Raw genomic sequence first — 24,254 nt, forward strand, 5'->3', positions numbered from 1 at the left:
AAAACTTTGGTGATTGTAATGCCATTTGCCAAAGTTTTCTGCTGTACGGTAATTGTCAGGGGCACAAACATAATACAGAGACAAGTTTATAAAACTAACTAAGGAGGTAAGCTCAGGAGAATATCATACAGAAAAGACATACAGAGATCAATTTGATAAGTTTCCAATTGTAAAGAGGAAACAATATGTCAATGACTTGGTCCAAGACTTTAAAACAGGATCCCATCAGCTGCCTACAACCCAGCAAGTAGCCCTTCACTGAATAGACTCAATAGCATTAATGTCATTAGTTTTGTGAGTTCCAGCATACTCTCAAACATCAGTCATATGGAGGCCTAGTAAAACTAGATTTGACTAAAGAGAACCCTCAAAGTGAAGAATTCCAAACACTTAGTAGCTTTAGCAGCTGTTAAAAGCTAGTTAGTTGTGCAACCCAGGTCTTTGCAATATGTTGCTCTTTTTTCCCACCTACCAAACCTAATATTAGCCCAGATGCATGAAAATACATGCAGACACAACAAATAAAACGTAACGTCACAATTACACAACCAAGACTCAATTTCAGTTTCTAGCCCAATATGTGCACGGCTTAACAGCTAAAGAACGCGTACGTATCATACTGTACAACATGTTTAGAAGTCTCACACACCAGACTTCAGCCGGTTCCTCTGCTGGTTCTGTGTTACTTCAGGGATTTCCATTTTTCCCGCCTTTTCGGTTGGCGCGTGCACTTATCGGATGGAAGTGAAGCAACATTGAGGTGCGCTTTAATAAATCTTTCTTTTTTTTTTTCCGGCTCCTTATAAACCTGATTCACTGAATGATGAATATAGCTAGTACCAGAGTATACATACCTAAAAGAAGAACTTTATAAATGAATTTTCGAGGTGGGTGTTGAGTTGCTCTTGTTGCATTTTGTGAAGAGTGGATATTAAATGCACGTGTACCATTCATTCTCATTCGTAGCTTATGATGTGCTCCAACACCTATACTTTTACTGCAAAACACTGATCGATACTATTGCTACGTTGAACCCAAATTGTGAACTAATAAGGAATGATGATAATGACAGCTACACTTACTTTTGTCGCACGACGATAGTTGCAGCTCGTACGACTCCTGGTGGATACTTCAACACTATTCAAACTCGATCACAGCTGGAGATCCTCCATAGTGTAGTAGAAGTAAGTAGATAAGTGTATACAGAATAATTATTTAAATTGTTGGAAGCTCTGCAAGTGTGTAAACCCCCTTTACATGATTTCTGCAAAGTTATATAGATTGATCTTTTAAAGTTTGTTCACCCCGATATTGATTCTCCAAAGTCTGCTGTCAAGAATTGGTTGGATGATGCTGCCTTTGCCAGTATTTCTGTTTCTCAGAGGATATTTCTGGCAAGAAACTGTAAGGAGTGGTACACAAACTAATAGAGGTGTACCGATAATCAGATCAGCTACAATATCGGCCACTGATATGGTAATTTTTACCAATATTGGTATCGGTACAGATTGTGGGTGCCTAATTGTCTGGATTGCACAATAGAAACCCAAGCTGTACACCACCACAGGAAGAGTATAGCAATGAATACATGCACATGTTGCTGTAGGGTAGGTAAATGTTTACTTTTGTTTGCTTATAATATTAATGCAAATATCGGATCGATTATCGGTTATCGGCTTCTTTTGGTTACATCAATATCAGATATCGGTACATGCCAAAAACCCATATCGGTACACCTCTACAAACTAATGATAGGCTCTTTTATTCTTCAATTTTGTATTGTAATAGCTACCTTTTTTTTTTGCCTTGCCATGCCCACGGTGTGATTCTGTTGTGGTGATTCACTTTGTGGTCGCATGTTGCCCGAGGCCTCACATGCAATTTAACTTATGTACATTTAATTTGTTCATCATTATAATGATGGTTTCTCTCATACTGTCAGGGCCGGCCTTAGCATTCTGGAGGCCCTAGGCAAAGCCAAAGTTAGAGGCCCCCCTAAGAGTCAAAGCATTGCCCATTTGTAGGGCCTTTGTATACATTTATAAGCTTGTTATGCAAAACAGCATGGACTGCACGGCTCTACTAGCTATGCTAGCTACACATGTATGTATGGCTGCTGTTCTTGCAGCTTTATTTCTATCCTAGAAGTGTTTGTGTAACTTATTATAATTTACAGATATCTTTACAGCTCTATAGCACTGTATGGCAATCTTCCAGCTCTTCAGCTAGCTCATCTTGAAACGTCAGACTTTTGCGATAACTAGTGTCTCACCCGCTCAGTCATCTTTATCATGAACAATACTTCACTGTAACCATAGTGTTAATTTCCATCCAGTGTAGCTACTACAGAACCACGTAGTTGCACCAAATCAGAGGCGCGAAACGAAGGATGTGCCAAAGCAGCACAGTCAAGGAGCACCAATGGCGAACAGCCAAACTACAGCAAACCATGGCTAATATAGTGTACACCTTTTCCTAAGTAATGTACAACTCACATGCATCGGTCGCCATGTCTCTCCTACAGTATGCTCCAAACCGTCACAGCACTGACTATCCCTCCATTATTAGTTTTTAAATACTCACTATCACGTGCAGCTCTGCACGTGAGTGGAACAATAGAGAATATTCCTGGGTGCTATTGTTATGACGATGTAAGTGCTTATTATGTAATGATATAAGTTGATAGAAGGCTATTCATAGCCTGGGAATACCTAGAACTGTCCACTAGCGTATGTCTGCGTAAGGGAAATTGGCTGTATGAATAGCGTTTTATTATATATGTGCATGCAATCCGTAAACCCGAGGCCCCTTTTTTGGTGCTCAGAGGCCCCCTCAGGCCTGAGGCCCTAGGCAGGCTGCCTACCCTGCCTAAGGTTAAGGCCGGCTCTGCATACTGTAGTCTCATGTGGCCAGACCGCTTTTTTCTCTGTTATTGGGTAGGTGGGTCTACAAGTCCCCTAAAATCAGAAGAACCTGCCCTAATAGCAATACAGCCTAAATCTTGACCTATTTTGAAATCTGAAGTCTTTGAATTTTTTTGCGAAGCTCCATAATTTTTGCTTCAAATCCCACAATCATCTTGACACATCACAAGGTTATGTCACAAGTATGCAGTGTAATTGGCCCCGTGTGCTAATTCCATTGTGATAAAACAATAGACTTGACTTACCATTATGCTACATTGTCACTTTCATTAATACATCAGTAATGACTACCAAACAAAATGCTATCCTTGTACTGGTAAACAAAGCAATTACTGTTGTCATTGCTTCACACCTGTTCAACCCTGATAACCACCTGCATCTAACCAGAAACATTAAGTTGCAACCTTGAAGGCTTCCATAGCCTGTTGCTGTTTTCATCATCATATTTCAATGTAGTGCAATCATGATTATTGTCAGTGGCCCCATTCAAAACGGCAGAAGGCTGTTGCTATGACAGTGACGTAATTTTGGAATGTGTCTATTGCCAATACATGCTTGTGATTCATAGACGCAAGTGGCTACTATTTGAAAACACATCATGTTTTTTTTTTGGTTAATACTACCCACTTTTCTGAGTAGTGTGAAGATGAGTGTGGGATTCGAACAGCCCCTGACAATGAGAAAAAAGCGGCTTGGCTATACGAGACTAGGCGTACTGTTGATCAAAGACACAGCGTGGATGTAATGTATTCATTTCTAAGTTATCAGAGTGGTCCAGTAATTATATTCCTTGAGCTGTTATAAATGTCCATTGTAAAACAATAATTGTCTCATGGTAGTTGCATATACTGTAGCTTTTGATATTACTTTCCTGTGGGATCAATGCTAACTAAGGATGCATCTTAACATAAGCTTTGTATTTGCATGTTTCCTGTAGAACATATGCAAGAATTCATCAGTGAATGCATTGTCCCTTGGATATCAGCAGGTACATGTTTATAGTGGGTAGTACATCTGAGCGTATAATAATTTATGATGTCTTGTTATAGTTACGACACAACAAAGGTTTACTGGTAGCCGGTACTAAGAATATAGAGAGCTACTATCCTAACACAGTTGCTACTTATGTTAATGGACAATTGTGGCAGAAATTGCTTAGCAGGTGTGTCATAAGTTGATAGTTTTTGAATTCTGTAGTAAAAACTGGCCAAGTGACCATGGCTTTGATCTGCTGGTCATAAAGCACATGCAGGTTACTAAGGTCAGCATGTGAACCATATGTACAATGATCATTATGCTTTTTGTTCATATTAACGCTTTACTTAAGTTTTCTTGACAAACTTGTGTCAACGAACTCTTTAAAGTAGTGCTCAGTTGTTTGACTATTCTGTCAGCATGACACTATTTGATTTGTTAACACACTATTTGAATAATTGTAAGCACTTTGTACACTGTATTCAGATGGAAAAGCCAGCCTTGAAACTTAAGATCGTGAATGAAATGATGTATCTATGCCATAAAAATTGTATTTTAGAAAAGATAGAAATAGCTTTTCTAAAGGCTTTACCTTGTTCCATAACAAAAGGACTTATTTAACAGAACCATAAGCTTAAAGAATAATCTAATATTCGGTCGTTTTGTTCACAACTATTCGAATAGTAAAAATTGCTATTCGTTTCAGCACTACTTTAAAGTAAGGCTAAGCACATTTCTGCAATGATGGTCAGGATTGAAACTGGGCTTAGGTCATCCAGTCCAAGTCAGATGATTATGCACTGTATCACATGTGTTGATTATAGTGTCTTGCTTGATGGTATGTGAATGCATGCTCTGTGTTTGTTTGACACTTAGATAGCACACACTTTTAATGAATAGAACAGATAGCTGTTTTCATATCATTCTTACTGCATTCAATGATCAATCATTGGGGGAAGCACTACTGCTTAACACTACTGGTTATCCAGTTATAGCCACTAGAGCTGAGCGATACTACCGTTTTAGCGATATATCGCGATGTTTTGAAAGTATCAATATCGCGATATTTTGTTATTAACTATCGTGATACCATGCCTGTACATTACTGTCATTAAAAATCCATTTGTTATGCAGTACTTGGCTAAGAATCCTTGTAAATGATAAAGTCCACCCATCAGGTTTCCGTTGCAGAGAGGTGTGAACACCATAACAACTTCAAAGCATGTGTTACAATAACTGTTACAATAACTGTTACTGTAAACAAGGATGATAGTGGCTAGTTTTCTATCACCTATAAGGACTTCCTGCAGGAATGCTGAGCAATACACTATGTGGCACCAGCTATGATTGACTTATTTGTAAGCATCGTGAACTATTCAGTATCGTGAATAGTGGCTTTAGTATCGATCGTGATACTAAAATGGCAGCATCGCTCAGCCCTAGTAGCCACACGCAATTTCTACTTAAGAGTACTCATGAACAAAGCTCACAGCCTGAATCTACGCATTAATTTTCTTTTCCACTTGCAAAGGTTCTTTTTTTTACAGCACAGAACCAATTAAACTAGATCAGATAAGGATCTGATCCGGGTTGACCCAGATTACCATTGGAGTTAGTGGGTCATCCAGGTCAGCAATACCGATCTGGTTTCAATTCTAATTATGGGTTAAAACCAGTTGATTAAACCCTCCATATGATTAACCAAAAATAGACGTGATTGCTAAACACTATATCCATAATTCATAAATTTCCCCTAGGAAATCTGTTAGATGCAGTAGGGATGAATAACTATATATATAGATATATAGAATTTAGTAAGCTTCTGTTTTTGATGAAAGCTCTACAGATGTAATATTAAGCCAAACTTGTACTGTTTTCTTTTAATTAATTCTAACTATGAATGTAAGTCATCTTAGCTGAAACAATAAGTTTTTAATTTTTGAGCTCATATGATGGAGAGGTTTCTTGGAGCTGATCTTATCACACATGCTCCTAGTTGTGTTTAATTTGGTCTTGTGGCAAGGGGATTTCTGGACAAAATGTTGCAGTTATACCTTCACATATATGGCATGTAGATGTATATTTTGCCATCTACAACATTCAAACCCACAGCAAAGTTATTTGAAGGGTCACACCCAAATGGTTGTATTGCACAACACACATCTGTGCACAGTGATTATATGCCTATAGGATTGGAGATGATATGATGATATTTCTATTGCAAAGCTGTTCCCTCTACATGAAGCTAGATCAAGGTTGTCTGCTACAAGTCACTGGTATGTATCCACTCACCATCATGTTTACTGCTTACATATGTCCCATACAGGGCCTCCTATAGGCAACCTGTTTACTACAGCTAGCATACCTTTCTTGTCTAAACAAAAATTTTACTCCACACTGTTTCATTCTAAACAACGAAAGCAAACAAAATCCACTGGTAAAAACGATGATTGTGTTCCCAGTGTAAAGAGGTACAAACCAGAAACCGTTGACAATCATGAATCGACCACAAGTCATATCAGAAGTAGTGATGTGCAGTCCAATCCACTAGAGGTGTCAGAGCTTTATCTTACTGCTGATGAGTCACCAGAGGAGAATGATGTAGTGGATAAACCACCAGTGAGGCTATCCCATGATCAACCATCTAAAAGGGGAATGAAAAGAAGTAATGATTACATACAAATGGTTTCTAAAAAAAGATTGAAGCTTAGTTACAGTAATTTGTTAAAGATACCTAGGGAAAGGAAATCTGCTAAAAAGGGAAAAGGTTGTTTGCACTGTTATGTGTGCTTGTGGTTCCCTTTTACATGAATAATGTTTTTTATAGGATGGAGGAGTAATGGGAAAGTAAAGTGGGTAATTACCTACTGAATATGTAAACTAGATTACTGGAAATTTTTTCAGGGATATATTTATTCATAGAAGTGGACTGTTTTATACTCAATGTCAAAGGGAGTGTTTCCCTGATTCAGGTTGGTGCTAAATTGAAGTGAAAATATCATACATTTTAATATGTTACAATAATATTAATGATGGCAGAGTATTCCCTTAGCAATATTTCATATTATATTTGTGAGTTTATGTAATTAAGATGATATGCAGTTTATGACTATCATTAACTGTATTGTTAAGGTTTCACGTATCAACAAATATACTTCTTGTTTTAGGTCATGTCTTGAACATTGTCAGATCTAGCAAAAGAGGAGGGAAGAATCTGATTGTTGATATCTTTAGGACTGCTAGACTGAACTCTGACTGGATTAAATTTCAACAGCAACATGCATCATTAGCAAATGTCAACAAGGTGTGTTTTTGTGTAAGGGGATTATTTTTGGTTTTCCCCTAAAACTTCTTGCAGTAAAATTATTTAATAATTACATCATACTGTACTTTCCTTATAAAAGGTGCCAATGGTAAGATTACCACACAGACTGATAAAGCTCATCCCCACCTTCCAGTCATTGATAGCCAATCATGAGCGAGTTACAATCCACACTACACAGTGATGATATGCTGCACACTTTAACTGCACAAAGAATATCATACAAAGTACTATGATATATGGAATATGTCTGTAAGTACATCAGAGAAAAGGGTATCACATAGGACCACAGTCAGCAAATGTACTATTATCACCTACCAATTGTTGATCTCAACCTTTCCTTGATTTTCAGCATTTTGTTGTCTGATACTGTATATGCATGATGCTCGTATGTACCATAGTCTCTTTATTTTATTGTTCATGGTCTGTACTAGGGTTGGGCAATATTTCTAATCAAGTGCCTGCAATACATTGTCTAGGCAATATTTATCACATTTTGCAATAATTATTGCACTTCGTGTCTATTCTGGGCCTCATATTTGATACAGTTTATGCATACCATCGCTAACCATGTCAATTGGCTAACTTGTTAACAAAAAAGCTTTCTTTGCAAAGCAATTCTCAAGCACTCGGATGCCATAGCTTACCAACTAGTGTGGGGCTTGCCCCAAACAGCGGTGCAACATGCATCCAGTTTGTGTGTTATTTGAATCTTGCTACCATATACCTTAGTTGCTGTACCCTAACTGGAGGTGTAACAGACCATATATGTGAGTGAGAGCCCATAAACAGTTACCCAGTTATAGTTTTGAGGACATATCCTAATGATGGCACATAGGATGTACTGTAAATAAATGGGACTCAACATAAGTAGTAGAAGGGTTCATGGGAAATGGTATGGACATGCAAAACTCCTTCAATGTAGCTATGCCTTTAAAAGTAAACTGTTGTGTCTCCAGTTTCATGGGGATTAGCAATGGAATGCTACAAACATCCCACATGGTAGGGGGATGATTTGTAATAGTTGAGAATTTGGATTACGGACCCTATAGCTAGCACACATGTGTACACAGCTGAAATTACACAGTAGGAGTGCTGGTAACACTAAACCACAATAACTATGCTATCACTGTATAGGGCTACCAACTACAAAGCAAAGCTGAGGAATTACTGTCCACTATATACCTCAAGTAAGTAAATCTTACCATATGAATCATCTGGAACGATGTTATCAACAATACTGTACATAAGTGTGATACTGACTCCAACTAAACTACACACAACATTTTATCACTCAACTCATTTATCAGTTATGATAGGTACAAAAACCACGACAGTCACGTGTTATTCTATATCATTTGTCACCTCAGTGCAATCATTCCAGTGGTGATATTTGATGACAGTCTGAGTTTGAGTTTCTGCTTCATGGGACTTTTCCTTTTGCTTGTCTCATATGTATTTAGGCTTCTGTAAAGCTTACACACTTCAAATAATAGTGCAGCAGTGTTAAGGTTTAAAATAAAGCCCTTTTAAAATTTATGTGAATTCAGCAAAATGTTGCAAAGGTCACAATGTTCAGAAAATAATTACAAAAGGTCATGTATAGACTGTATGATGTTTATGTACATTACTGGTTACCGTATCTACTCAAGTTGAGTCATAGACTGAATTAATGTTGTAACAGGATTGTCCACCAATGCTCACCATTTATAGTGTCTAAACTACTATAACGCCATGCCATTTGAGTACCAAAATTGAGTGAGCATGACGGTTGCTATTATGTTTCCATGGTTTACGTACTACAAATGGTACCAGAATATTGGTGGACAACTATGCATCCAAAATGGTGAATAAAGACCCTTATATGGCTTTGCACGACACCAGAGGGCGCTTACTGTTCTAGGTCTATACCCCTAGACCAATCTTGATAAGCATTGTACATCATAAGTATAAGATTTTCGCTTTATTGTGATTCCATGCCACCGATAATTCCCTTTAGTGATACTTATATGGCTACAGGGTTTCTATGAGAAGTCCCCCAGTGGAGAACTGACTGGTTACAACACATTTGACATACTAGTAGGATGTTATACCGGTCATAGTCAGGTAACTAGTAATAGTAGCTAATAGTCACTGAAGTTAACAACACATTTTCTGTGTAGATTGGTGACTTTGTAATATCAGTAGTTGATCAGGTGATACCTGATGTGTTGTGGGGTAGCAAGTCAAACAGGAACACTTTCTATCATCGTATCTTTAACATGATCACTTGTTAGTTATAATATTAATGATTTCTTAATGTGATAAGACATCAGAAGATTTATCAAGTTAGGAAGATATGAACGATTTTCCTTGAAGCAGATTTTGCATAAGATGAAGGTAAGTTTACTGGTATCAGTGTGAATGGTGTAACAAAATTTACATACTGTATGTATTAGTTGTATGGGAGTATACACTATCCCAAAATTATCTTTAAGAGAATTAGAAATTGGTTGCCACTAACGCAGCTACAAAAAAAATGACGATTTTCCCATGAATTTGTCCAAACTTTACTCAGGGAAATGCTCAGTGAAAAGTCAATATCTGATTGCCACACTGTCTTGTCCTTGTAGGTGCTTCCTACAAAGCAATATGCATTATGTAAAGTGCTTATGTGTAGTGTACATACGTACGTAGAAGCCATAACTTATGTCTGCTCTATATCAGAAACCATGTACACTTGTAAGAGTATCTGTAATAATGGCTAGCTGTAGAGGAAGCCAGTTTTATTCTTTGTTAACAACTTCACTTTGAGATTTGAAACTATTACAGTACAAACATTACGTGACGCAGTTTCAAATTTGTTTCACAAGCAAGTTATTTGTAAGTAGCAAAATGATGACACATACAGGTACTAATTAAATAGTAGGATCTGATTGCAAGTATGTTTTAGCCTAAACATATACTCAAAGGAGGTTGGACATGCTTTAAGCACCACCTAAAACCATTGCCTTTAGTTGCATACTGTAGTTTCATTTGGTATTTCACGTGACCCTCAATAGGTGTAGTACAAAATAAGCAAATAGTGGGGTAGCTGGATATTCAGATCACTCTTCACATAAGCTTTAATTTGTTTTGCAAAAGCGCTTAGGGTTTTGGGTGAAAATACATACCAATCCACTTTTTCGCATGTATAACTTCATCAGACTGATTGTGTACATGATCATAAACAGAAATGACAATGTCTCGCTGCTTCATATCGAGACTACTGTTCACTCCACTCCAGACCTTCATAATTGTAATTAATTTTTTCGGCACTTAAAGCGTGTCTGACATACACTGTTGCTATTAACTTTTCAAAGAATGAACCATTGTGCATGGAGCATTATCATTATAAACTACATGATTTTGTGTTTGTGTCAACTGTACAGCCTTCTCAGTGTGGCTGGTTGAAGATCAAGACTAGTGGTCGTAGTGGATGGAGACAAGTTACGGATAGTAATAAACAAAAACAACTCTTCAGTGAATGGTTGTTGTGGCTGATGGATGAGTTAGTGGTGAAGCTACTAAAGGTAACAATTCTTGTTGACCTCACACATTATTATGGTATTCATAATTGTGTTACTGAAAAGTACCTTGATTGATTGTGGGATTCATTGGCCACAGGGATACCATAATGCAGTTTCCCTAATGCCATTTAGACTGAACACTTACACATATCAGTGTTGAAACCAGGTCACTACTGCTGACGCGGATGACCCACTGAGACCCAGATTTGACCCGGATGTGACCCGGATTAATTAAAGCCGAGGTGTGCGATAAAAGCTATGTTTCGGCTAGTCTCGAGCGAGCGAACGAGACTACATTTTGAGCGTTCGATTCGTGTTGAGTAAATATCGCAACTTCAGTCTAGCTGTAGGTTGAAGACTAAAAAAAAAAGGGTCATCACCTACTGACAATAGCTACCCCTCACCATAGATACCCTCAGTTTTGTGCTACATACTGCACTTACTAATAAATGGGCGTGGCTGAGCGTATGTTGGTAATGTGATAAGTGGGCATGGCTCACGAAAGAGCTATGCGATAACGTTTATAAGTTTCCACGTCGTCAAACGAACAATTTCATTTCTCACGTGATCCAATCCGGGTCAGACCCGGATAATTTGTAAACCGGGTCGGACCCGGATGACCCGGAGAAAATGTGACCCGGTTGACCCGGATGACCCGACCCGGTTTCAACGCTGACACATATGTATGTATACAATATATTTTGTGTTATACCAGTCTTTGATTGTGTCCTAATGAATAGTACGTAGTGTCTACAATACAATAGCCTGGTGGCTTTTAAAGCATCTTTGTTTTCGCTTCGTATATGTAGACTAGTCACACATAATTTAATGTTGTAAGCTATTACATACACATTATGGTGAAGATACACTAGTAACCAGTAGTAACGTCCTGTACTTTAGATAGCTTCCCCATTGGATATGTATAGTTAACTCAAGTTTTTCTTTTTTAGCACATCTTTGGGGACTGGTTGTAGCTAATGAATGCTACATTGAATGTAAAATATACAAGTGGACCTGTCTACTTGATATTGCTAGGATTGTGTGTAGTTTGAATTACAACTCTGTCTCTCACCATAATCTCCATTGTATGACTACCATTTGTCTTGTCATGTACAAACCTGTAATGTTGTAGTAACCATGCATCATATAAATACAAGTTGTATATAGTCATCCAGTCAGCTAAATTAAGTAGTGGGAGAGTGGTCTAACTACATGAGACTAGCATACTTACAACCAGTTGCCCAAATGTTTGATAAAAAGGGGAAAATACCTGAGCCCAGTAGTCCAGTCCACTAGTCCAGGTAAGTAGAATTCGAGGAAAGCGGGAATGGGAATGAGAAAAAATGGTCATTAAGCAATATATAGGTTGGGTAGGTTGGATTTTACAGCATACTGTTTCTTTGCAGCATTGTTTTGATCTTCTCACTAAAACAATTGAAACACTCAGTCAAGAATGTTTTGTTAAGTATCCCACCAGGGATTCACATTATTGATGGCCTAACACCTACACATACTGCAGCTACCACATACCCATCGTGTGACTTTTCCCTGAGGTCGCAAATACAACTTCTTGCATCTATATGCAGGCACTATCGGTTAATTAGATTTTGTAAACCTCTTTATGCTATAATGGTTTAAATTTTATGGCTTCAATGGAGCATAGCTAACTTTCAATGCTGATGACTTAGCCTGTCTATATACCTAATCTATGACAGCTATAGCCCATCAATTCACAGGCCATCAATGTGGGATCCCTGGTGGAATAGTTAACAAAACATTCTTGACTACTCTATTAGAGTATTTTAGTGCAGTTGATTGCTCTATTAGAGTGCTTTGATCATTTTAGCAAAAGAATCTAAACAATACTGCAAAGAAACTGTACTGTCCTATCCAACCTGTATATTGCATGATCACATTTGTCAGGCATTTTCCATACGTTGTTCCCATTCCCACTTTCCATTCCCGTTTTCCTCAAACTCTACTTACCCCACTAGTCCAGTCCAGTGATTGTATGCAACCTTAAATGGAAACTTATTCTTGTGTATGTTCTATTAGTGTATTTGCACTGGATTGACATATCTTTATTCTTTGTAGGGATATTTCTACATTACTGAGAGCTCCAATCATTGTAACAAAGTGTTTTATTACAGAAAGCCAGTTTGGAAGAGGATACAACAACTTTCTCTAAAAGGTTGGTAACTCAGTCATCTTCAATTATTCAGTAACATGGTATTTTTTTCTCAGATATTACAAAGACTATGTTAACAAGGATTAGTCAGGTAAGATCTTGTACTGCAGTAAAGACTGTTAATGTGAAAATGAGGACATGTTTTTTTGATTCAAACATTTATTTGAAGGTCTCATGGCGTATCGGCTACCTTAATATCATGATAACACACAGCCTCATTAGTAGTGACATACACTCGTTACATTGATGTAATTGGTACTTATTTGACTTGTCACAATGATCCTGGCTGCTAAGGGAAGTTCATTTTGGTTTTAAAGAGTCCATATTACACAGACTCCACTGTATTGTTTAAGATGCAATTTTTGCAAAGCATAATTGTGTCCAACCCAACTACAGTGTAGCTTATATATTTTTGAGATTGGAATATACATTCATCATTAAAAATGCATAATACAAAAATAATTTTATGCATGCTTTAATTGCTTCGGTAAATGACATCTTAATTGTCTATTCATAGAGAGATACAAATATCTTTTGTTTTATTTTACTATCATTAAGCAAATGTGAGCTATGTGCACAACATTGTGGTAAAATATGACTTTATCACCACCATTTCTATAAAGTTGAATAGCCTTGTGCTTGTGAAAATGTACGTAAGTCTAAATGATACCTTAATTAATACCCAAGTCACAGTGAACAGAATGAGACAGGTTCCAACTCCATTGCACTTGTGAGAGACAATGTACATATTATTTATTTCATATTTCCTGAAGCTCCAAGAGTATTCACCAGAAAAGGCTGTAATTTTATTTGTCAGTCTTTTTAGTCCAACACCTAAGCCAAATATTCGTTCACTTTTTGATAAAAGCACCAATTTTTTTACAGGGTGTATGGAGCGTGCACTAAGTGTTTTAAGAAGGGGAGGTATGTAAAAAGTCCTCAGGAACACCCCTTTTTGCACCCTGACAAGAAAACCATTTGTTACTATTAAAAATCAATCATGTTTCTATCAAGTTAACTGCTGGGCCTAGTATCATAGTAGTACAAAGCATACAGCTGGAACATAATAGCCTATTAGTAATCTATAAAAAAAAACAAATAGTTTTCTCACCTAGGCAGTAAACAAAATCACTAAAATTTCCATTTGCAGGGATTCTGTTAAAGTTTTGGACCTTCAATGCTGACGATTGTGTAGTACTATTTACAAGGATCATCCTGATGTGTATCGTTTCTTTATTAAAGGGGTATAACAAAAGTTATTAATGCTAAAGTCACAGGTGAATATCTCAACAGAAAACCATGAACTACAGCAGTTCAATTATCAAGCACAGAGCTTGAACAAAAGGTCCCTTGTCCCTATACTGGGCACCATATGAAAGGTAATTAAATTTCTAGTTTAATGAAGGCAGTTGCAAGTTGTTACAACATCTTGTTCTCAAGTTACAGCGCTTTCAATTCAGTGTAATATAGTATAAGCAAGAAAAGCACAAGGATGTGTCATAAGGTACTTCTTAGTGCTCAAAATCTTACTTCATTGGAACCCAGCTCCTTTATCCTTATTTTGAGCATTATCACAGCACTAAGAAATACCTTAATATTCATCTGTGTACTTTTCTTGCTTATGCTATATTACACTGAATTGAAAGCACTATAACTTGAGAACAAGATGTTGAAACAACTTGCAACTGCCTTCATTAAACTAGAAATTTAATTACCTTTCATATGGTGCCCAGTATAAGGACAAGGGACCTTTTGTTCAAGCTCTGTGCTTGATAATTGAACTGCTGTAGTTCATGGTTTTCTGTTGAGATATCCACCTGTGACTTTAGCATTAATAACTTTTGTTATACCCCTTTAATAAAGAAACAATACACATCAGGATGATCCTTGTACATAGTACTACACAATCATCAGCATTGAAGGTCCAAAACTTTAACAGGATCCCTGCAAATGGAAATTTTAGTGATTTTGTTTACTGCCTAGGTGAGAAAACTATTTGTTTTTTTATAGATTACTAATAGGCTATTATGTTCCAGCTGTATGCTTTGTACTACTATGATACTAGGCCCAGCAGTTAACTTGATAGAAACATGATTGATTTTTAATAGTAACAAATGGTTTTCTTGTCAGGGTGCAAAAAGGGGTGTTCCTGAGGACTTTTTACGTGCCTCCCCTTCTTAAAACACTTAGTGCACGTTCTATATACCCTGTAAAAAAATTGGTGCTTTTATCAAAAAGTGAACGATTATGTCAATTTTAAGGGCTTATGTACTGCACTATTTCCCTCTAGGCAGCGAAGAGTTCATAGAAAGAAAATGCAGGGTTTTACTCAGAGGGTGACTAAGGATCACAATTTTCTGTTTACTAGGATAAAGTAAAGGAGATAGTTGAGCTGAAGCAGACAGTGGGTGTGGCTAAACTATGGCTACTGCCCAGAGTGGGTGGAGTTAGGCTTATTGCGAACATGGGGTCACGTTTGAACTTGCCCTTTGTACAGGTAAACATCAAGTACAGTTTGACTGTGTTACAATTAATTGTGTCGTGACAGGTGACTACAACTGGTAAACAGGAACACTCTAAACTACAAAATGTGTTCCATGTACTCACCTATGAAAAGGTACCATATAGTGTGACATGTGCATTACTGCCAAAAAAGTGTTTAGGCCTGTACAATGAAGGTCAAAACCCCTCTTTTCTAACTAAAAGTACCATTCTTCATATAATAAAATATATCGGTAATTCAGACGCTACTATATGTGACAAGAGTTGTCTTTCACATGTACCAAATCAAAGCTTGCTTCCTAATTTCTTCACTGATAATTCTTTTAATGGTGGCTGAGAAAGGACACTGTACATTTAACCTCCTTATAAAGGACAGTTTCTGAGGTCCCTATAGACCTTTATCAATACAAATTTACCTCTGAAAGAGGACAACCTCCCTATAACAGTAAAATATCACAAAAAAATCAGTTGGTCCCAAAGTATCTCTTAAATAGAGGTTCTACTGTACATGAGAAACCACTATATATATTTGCAATTCCAGACACACAAACTAATAGTAGAATTGCTTCAAAACATGACTGGGGTGAGCACCTCTAACAGGACATTGAATCATCAGCTGATTTCCTACCATTTTAAATGTTTTCCAATGAATTAAGAAATATCAAATAGTCTCACGTAAGAGAGGTGGGTGAGCAAAATGCATTTGGTATATATGGTAGTATGTCAATAGGAAAGAGCAGGTCATAGGGTGTCACAAGGTTCAATACTGTGCTGCCAGGAATTTCAATACCACCTGCAGATAGATGTAACAACACATTCCTTGATAGAGAAAATTGTATACCGAAAAGTGTTGAAATATTGTCATAATAATCTAATTCACCCAGTTATGTGTGCACATTGTATGTGGAACTGTATATGTGACTGGATTTGACAAAACCCAGCTTGGACACACAAAGCTTTGTTAGGAGATATGGCATTTTAAGTAATCATTGTGTAATAACTTCCCAGTGCCTACAGCTGTGCTAGCAAAATTTGCACCAATTATTCATCTATTTACTAGCTATCACTGTGTGGGTGTATAAGTTTCTAATACCCAAAATATGCCCTGTTTTGGGCAGCTGTTTTCAAGCGGGTAATAATATCGCAGGTGGTATTAATAGGGGCAGTGGTTGGGCTTAATATAGGAGTATAAAATGGAGCAAGAAGACGAATGGAATCCAGGGGCCAAGTTTGGACCCTCCATGGCCCTCAAATCACTCCAAATTGATTGAGAGAGCTCTCTGTGGAGTCCCAGCTCACTACACACCATTACAACAAAGCCATGGCCATTTAATGGCGCCAATATTCCACTCATGGCTTTAACAGGGTCGGAAGAAAGCAGCTGCAGAAACCAGACTTGCCAGTCCTGAAGGAAATACAGAGTGGAATATGATAGTGTATTAGACCAGAAATCCATTTCTGGTAAAAACGTAAGTTTGATTTTGTGTGTGTGGAAGCTGGGTTATAAGAAATCCAGCCACATATTAAAGACTGACAAAAAGTGTCCTAATATTCCAGTATGTTAAGGGATTTTTTGGGACCAGTATCAAGTATCCAGATTGCCCAGGTTCCACTGTAATTCATTTGTGTATACGTAAATTGTAAAACACTCTAATAGAACAGTCACCTCTAGTCAAGTAACTGAACAGTTAAGATCATAAGGACTGCAATAATTACATTATCTAAATGCAAAGATTGATTAGTTGTTTTCTTTCATTACATCAGATGAGCCACCCAGAGGAACTAGGTCATTCAGCGTTTGGTCCTAATGACATTTATAACACTTTGTTACCGTTTGTTCAAAGACTTCAACAGGAAAACAGAACAGAGTGAGTTGTGATGTTGTAGTGTATTTGTTTTGTTTGGCTTGATCTGTCCTGAAAACCAGATTAATAGGTATTAGACGTTCAGTGACATTGAGAGTAAACTATATATTATACACCCCCTTAAATTAATCTACTATTCTGCAGTGGTTGTATGTTCAGTCCTTACTTAAAGGTCCACTGAAATGGTAGAATACACTTTGGCTATTATCAATCCTTGCTACTAATGGGATAGGTTGGTGCATCTGATTTAATCAGATTTTGTTTTGTTTAGTAGTAACACTTTTTAGTGTATTGTGGTATCAATTATATTACGTCATAACACATCAGACAAAGAATGCATGAGGTGCCATTAAAGCAACAGAATTGTCCATGTACAGCTAGATTCGATTCAGTTTCACATCATATCTAGGATAACAACTTAAAACATGGTAAAAACTTGTACTGCATGTAGGTACAAGCCAGTAAGTGAATTCACACTGGTCTTGTGGCGAAGAACGCTCGAGAATACCTGTTAAAGGGACTGTATATCAACAGTACAGTGGTCGAAACACGTCTAAGTTTATTTCTTAGATGTTTTGAATACATTGAAGGATCCAATACAGCGGATGGAGGTAGAGAAACATGAGGAAAAACAATTACAATGGTGCCACTGGCAAGACATTAACCCTACTAGGTGGAGGAGCGACTTGGGAAAGTGTAATATAGATACCATTGTTTGTTTCATGGTACTGCTAATCCAGCTTTGTAAACAAATCGAACTAATCTTACTTCAGTAAAGCACAATAAAGCGTGAGCTTCAATAAAGTGAGGCACAAAGGCTGAGCTGCTATAGGCAACTACAGAACAACTGTGCTATTGTTTTCCAACAGAATATTCAAGTAATCTTGGAACACCATATATGAAGTTGAAAGGGAGAGCTTGGTATTGTCACCTGCACATTAGACTTTCACTGTTTATCTACCTTTCCCATTGTAAAGTGTGTAATTATATAATAACAGTACTTCCGGTTCTTTGTCTTACATCACAACATGACGTAACTACACTGTGTGGCTTAATATCTCGGTGCAACAATTATTAAAAGGTGTTTTTGTGCATTGCATAATGCAGACAATGTATTTATTCAATAAAATGCAAGTGAATTTTCCATTTCAGTAGACCTTTAAATTTGTCTCAGACAGTTGCACTAATACAGGTTTAGTGTTTATTAGAGAGTTTATTGTACTTATTAGAAAGTCTTATAATTGTTGATTTTACCTTGCTGAGTGTGATTTAATTATGTACATGTATCAGTTTGTAAAGTGTGCTAACACTTTCACTCTTTACAGATCACTGTTCTTCATCAGTGTGGACATCTCATGTTGTTATGACTCCATCATCCTGTCTAAGATCTGTGACATCATAAAGAAGATCATCCAGGAGGTGTGTAGCTTTATAGTAAGGGGATTCTTTTCAGACAATAAGTAGACCGGCATGAATTTGTGAAGCATATATTATACTAATACTAGGGAAGTCTGTAGGCATGCTCCCTATCCCTGCTGATAAGTGGGTGCCGAAAGACTTAACTTAGTAACATTTCATCACTTCTTCCAATATTACAGTAATTGAATTACTAACTGTTATATTTAAGTATTTGACTGTTCTGTTAGTGTATCTAATTGCAGATGGTGTGCAGGTTAATTCATGATTTTAAGACAGTGGTTTATCCAAACCTACCACTCCTCTGCTTACAAACTTGTAGGGGTGAAGAGTAAAGAATTACAGCTGTTTTTATAAACTTACTCGTTACCAATGGTTAGGTATAGGTGTACTCAACAACTATTAAGAATGGGCACTCTAGGGTTTGTCCTTATAGTTGTATTATGAAAATAACAGTTGTTTAACCTTTCGACAGCTAATGCAAAGCATATTGGGTCCCAACACATGGACTTGTCTTACATCTACTGTACATATCAAAAATTTGCTAACACTCATCATAAATCATGCCAAGCATTGCTTTGTTTGAAGAAAATCTCTACTGCTAGGCTACTCAAAAGAAAGTAGCTTTTCCATTATTGTACGCCATTACTCTACATGCCATACATATGTATCTCCATCATGCTTCAACAACATCAAACTAAATACCATTAGACTGGCTAGTACGTATATATAAGATTACATGACTAACATGGATTCACCAGAAATAAAGACAGTGCACCTTCCCAGTTAACGATGTATGCATTCTGTGAATTTATAATACTATTACTATGGGTAGCTGCTTATGTCTATCTTTGAACTGACTATTGTATATACTTCACATACAATATTCAGCATAGGTCAAGTGTATTTCATTACAGGATGAGTACACCATTAGGAGATATGTGACTGTGATGGTATCTAGGAACAGGATCAGAAGACACTACAAGAGAACTGCTACTATACCAGGTAACTATAGTAGTTATACAGTGGAGCAACATTGAAAGGACAATCACACAATGAAAATCAAGACATGTACACTCACAATGGTTCTGCCTGTATTTGTGTGTGTACGTGTGTGTACATGTGTGTATCTGTGTGTTGAGAGCCATGAAATCAAAATGCCTTTTGTATAAGGATGTTTTAAGCTAAAGCTGCATTAGATAGGTTTTATTGTAAAGAATTTGGGTTTTATGCAGTTATATCAAATGGTAACACCTCACGTTGAGTAATTCATCTCTGTGTATGTATGTACCTGTTATGAACTCTTGCACTATTTACTATTGCCATGGATAACCAACTTGTCCGTTTCATATGTGACTGTCTTAGGTGACACTGTCAGCTTCCCTGAGTTTGCAAATGATTTAGTATCAAATTGTTCCCTGAGGAATGCTATCATATCAGACCAGGTATGTGTACACATGACCATAACATGTGGTGTTGTCATGGTGAAGATGTTTTGTAGGTGGTGTATCCTTTTGAGGAAAAGGAAGCTATTCTGGCTACACTGAAGAAGCACATACTTCAGAATATTGTAAAGGTAATATTTTGTTCATGATGTTAAGACAAAATAAAATAAGAACGAATTGTTTGTCCCTGTGTTTTTACATTATTTGATAATTTTTCATTGCTGCATTTGGTGCTTTTATTATAGAAATTGTTTTATGTTATTCAGTTTGGAGGAAACTATTATCGACAAGTTCAAGGCATAAGTCAAGGATCCATTCTTTCAGCTTTATTCTGCAAGTAAGAGAAACTTGGCATGCCTTCAATCAACATGTACAAAACTGATTGCTCTATTAGAGTATTTTAAACTACTGACAGCAGTTATTAGGCGCACCTGATTATTAAGCAAATAATGCCTGTTAAGCACACATGATAAACTTGCACTAGACGAAATGGCTGCTGTAACCTTGAGCAACAGATGATTGCTTAAACAAATTAGAAGTGTCACACTACACTCGCTACCTCATCAGGCACACTTAGCAAATACTACTGCCTGTATTAACAGTTGCACCTGGCTCCACAAGATTGTTGTTCAAACTATTTTACTGAATACTAGTACAGTACCACCCAGAGGTAATGTTACACTCGCGAGCAGTTGACACTCATGTAGCCAATTTTTGACCCGTGGTTTTTTTTTTGGTATGTGTGTGCTAACTCTCACCACGTGTAGTCACGACATGCAAGCTCCCTTGGGTAGCTGCTCCAGTAGCCGCATGCCTTTGCATGTGATGTATTCCAGTCATGCATCATGTCAAGTAGTGGCCTGGATTTGAGTACTCGCAAAGGATTGCAACGTTACCTCTGGGCGTTACTGTATAAAAATTGCTTGAGAAACTTGTTGGGCATGAATAATGCTCTCCTAGTATCCTTGTAGTCATTGATAAGCGCATACATTTAACAAATGTAGCAGTAAATTTTACAAATATTTCCAATAAAATGATAAGTGCATGTGCCAGTTGATTGACACTGCAACCATTTCTTGATTTACCAACTCTTTTTATCCTGAATTTTTGGGGCTGCACTCTTTTTATCACAACTTGGCTGTTTTGGTATAGATATCACTCCTTTTTGTGTGTGTAACGCTCCAAAGCAAAGCCAGCCACAAGCTGGGTTTTTTTTTATGTAACTAGTATATTATCAATTTACAAATGAAGTAGGGATGTAAGCATTAAAAACTAGAGAGACAAAATTATACTATAACTGGAAAAATCCCTACATAATTATTTTGTTTAATATCAAGGTAAGGATTTTCCCACAGAACTATGTTGATCATTCATATAACCTTGTTTCACTAGTTTTTATTGCTAGATCCCTACTTCATTTGTACATTACATACTTATTTTTTGTTGTAGCTACAGCTATGATATACACATGTGACTGTTGTATTAGAATATTTTGGCTGTTGTAATATGGTGATTTTAGAATATCTCAAGTGGATTCAGCTAACTGGACTATACGTGGTATTCAAGGGGCGTGGTCATAGCTTTTTTCATCGTGCTACCAATAAGAGGCTTGTATTTAATTGGTAAATACAACTAGATCGTTAAAGAGCGTGTTCCTTGATCACCTAAGTGTCGTGTGTTGGCTTCTTGGGCCACATGACACACTACCATATGTGACCGGATCTGTGAAAATTCGACACGATCGTGCATTTTTCAATTTCCTGTTTATTCAATATTTATAATCTACTTAGCCAAGTGTACCCTCTGGCAAAGTTTCAGCCTCATACGCCAATAACTTTAGGAGTTACAGTCCTACAAAGTAGCAACAACAGAAAAATCGATTTGTACAGCAAGTATAGGGAAAATAAGTTACAGGCGCCTAGATATACTGTAAAGGTTAAAGACTGAATTTAACAAAGAATAGCACAGTTTTAACTATAGTAGTTATAGGTACAAATGGGCTGCAAACTTTCATCCAAAAAATGTAGTGGCCAGAATATAGAAGAATTTCAAGTGAGGCTCAAGTCTAACAAACATTTGATTAAGCTTTATCTGTCAGTTGTAAAGCACTGATTTAATATGCATTTCCCACAAGACCATTCCTCCAGAAATTTTACATATAATACAATGGATACCTTGATATGTGTAAAATCCCTAAATGGTCTCTTTGTAAAATATAAATAGCACCAAGGTAGCTAGTCAAATATCTAAATAACTGTTACATGTTGTTGTTAGGTTATGCTTTACTGCATTTGTCAAAACTTTGAGGAGAAAACAGTCCACTCATTTGCCACTATTATACATGATTACTAAAGCATTAAGAAGAACTTCTTATTTATTGGTGTGTGAGCAACTAATTATTGATAACACTGTTAGTAGTAGCTAAGTTGTCTCCATATAGTCTCCATCAGAAGAGTTGAGATTTACGGAAGTTGTTAAAAACCATAATTTTGATTTTGTTGTTTATTAATTCTTCTGTATGTCTGTACAGTACAAGTAAAGAAATGGTTTGGAGCAGTAGTATGTGACACTTGTTCATCTAGTTGATTAGATAGTATCAGATAGGGTGAATATGCATCATTAATAATACATTTTCAGTCATGGTGACTACTTATAAATAGTCTATAGGCCTAACACTGTGTACATATCTGAACTAGTGTAATGTAGGCTCATGTGCTTCAGTAAACTACTCTTGTCTACAAATTACACCATACGCAATCTTAATTGTTGACTATGCTATTCCTCTATCAACCACAAGATGGCATTGGGCAACAGCTATTGGTAAACACTGATAATTGTCTGTGTACATGGTCCAAAATGTGAGAGTTACCTCAATGGTTGACACATGGTGGGTAGAAATATGCATCCACGCATTACCCAAATGATTATATTTTACTGATCATTCGTCATTTAGTCAGCTAGTCGAAACTTAGCAACTACATTGAGCCTAGCCTAACCTGTAAACCCAAACTCACTATTAAATGCTCCATGTCGCTTAATATAACAAGTTTAAACTAGTTGGGCATTAAAGCTGTGAGCAAGCTGTGTTCTGATGATATTTCCTGGGCGATATGCAAGTTAAACCCCAAGTGCATGGTTCCTTTCATGGTATCCTAGTAATATCATGATATTGTCCTGTGTACTGCAAGGTATACTTAAATAACTTACTTGGGTGTCCTGAATTAGATGGCTACCACTAACCACAATTGCTTCTTCTGTGTACTTGCTATATAGCATATGAAATGTTTTGCAAGTGCTATATGTTACCACCATCGATAATTATGTACATAGATAACTATTTAAAAAATGAGGCAAACATGGGTTTGCTCTATTCACCTATTAGGTGAGCACTGTACACCTGAATGGTGTATACAATGGCCACTAGGGATTCACCTGGTATATGCCCGCACTCTCAGGCTGGCTTGGGCATACATATTATTAATAAACGGCAGACAGTAAATTTGTATATATACTGAGCTTCACAACCATAACATGCCACATTGTTAATACATGCAGCCTGATGATACATATATCGTGCAGCAGTGTGGGGGGCCTATGCAAGCAGGAAGCAGTATGTAAGGTGTCTGATTCAAATCTGAAATGCAAGTTTTATGGAACTCTTTTAAACAGGGATGCTACTGTAATGGAAGGCATGCATTTCGACTCTATATACAGTTTGGATTTAATATATTACTGTAGGACTGGATAATGTAAGAGTGATTAATGTCGAGTCACTTTCACTAAAGATAACAGGCCCCCTGGATAACACTAACAATTATACACACATTACATAGTACTGGTGATACAGAGAAATACAAAGTAAGAGTGGAGATAAAGAATCCACTGTGTATGCCTCAGGATCACAGTCCAGGGGCTAAAAAAGGGGGCTAGTTGTGGCCAAAAAGCTAGTTGTAAGTGACTTTTGGCTAGTTGTAAATAGTGATTGGGCTAGTTGTAAAAGTCAGGCTAAAATAGCAAGCTGCACCACAGAAAAGTATAACCTCAAAGTTACGTATAATATTATGTGCAC

At 37.1% G+C, this 24,254-nt stretch overlaps 2 protein-coding genes across 15 annotated transcripts in view; one reads left to right on the forward strand and one right to left on the reverse strand.

Annotated features, from left to right (window-relative positions):
* The window catches only part of LOC136249080 (serine/threonine-protein kinase pakF-like), a 172,637-nt gene extending 164,086 nt beyond the window's left edge, over window positions 1-8,551 (reverse strand). The window contains exons 1-3 of one of the 7 annotated variants that reach the window (XM_066040989.1): window positions 8,427-8,551; window positions 7,351-7,425; window positions 6,265-6,543 (exon numbers count right to left, since the gene is read on the reverse strand). Coding sequence is in view for 3 of the 7 variants with exons in the window: in XM_066040994.1 (XP_065897066.1) it covers window positions 650-701 (52 nt within the window). In the remaining 4 variants the exon portion in view is untranslated. Of the gene's footprint in view, window positions 1-649; window positions 1,051-1,082; window positions 2,491-6,264; window positions 6,544-7,350; window positions 7,426-8,426 lie in introns of those variants that run through there. The other 6 variants (XM_066040991.1, XM_066040992.1, XM_066040994.1 and 3 more) reach the window with 6 other exon arrangements.
* On the forward strand, window positions 401-22,771 carry LOC136249084 (telomerase reverse transcriptase-like). Of its 8 annotated transcripts, none has more exons than XM_066041000.1 (18): window positions 7,396-7,473; window positions 8,359-8,411; window positions 9,241-9,327; window positions 9,384-9,471; window positions 9,530-9,600; window positions 10,632-10,772; window positions 12,864-12,960; window positions 13,014-13,048; window positions 15,326-15,454; window positions 15,506-15,574; window positions 17,224-17,327; window positions 18,650-18,743; window positions 19,658-19,745; window positions 20,106-20,185; window positions 20,242-20,316; window positions 20,431-20,522; window positions 22,460-22,565; window positions 22,626-22,771. In XM_066041000.1, the coding sequence occupies exons 5-18, from the start codon at window positions 9,595-9,597 to the stop codon at window positions 22,692-22,694; spliced, it is 1,185 nt and encodes a 394-aa protein (XP_065897072.1). In that variant the 5' UTR covers window positions 7,396-7,473; window positions 8,359-8,411; window positions 9,241-9,327; window positions 9,384-9,471; window positions 9,530-9,594; the 3' UTR covers window positions 22,695-22,771. The 8 variants fall into 8 exon arrangements, 2 of the variants coding, with proteins under 2 accessions (XP_065897072.1, XP_065897074.1); XM_066041002.1 differs by having other exon boundaries at window positions 20,452-20,522; XR_010698033.1 differs by lacking the exons at window positions 7,396-7,473; window positions 10,632-10,772; window positions 12,864-12,960; ... (9 more) ...; window positions 22,460-22,565; window positions 22,626-22,771 and adding exons at window positions 401-887; window positions 967-1,184; window positions 3,862-3,912; ... (5 more) ...; window positions 7,067-7,203; window positions 7,304-7,377.
* Window positions 22,772-24,254: the final 1,483 nt, after the last annotated feature.

This window comes from Dysidea avara, chromosome 3 (genome assembly GCF_963678975.1).
Source record: "Dysidea avara chromosome 3, odDysAvar1.4, whole genome shotgun sequence".
NCBI classification, from domain to species: domain Eukaryota; kingdom Metazoa; phylum Porifera; class Demospongiae; order Dictyoceratida; family Dysideidae; genus Dysidea; species Dysidea avara.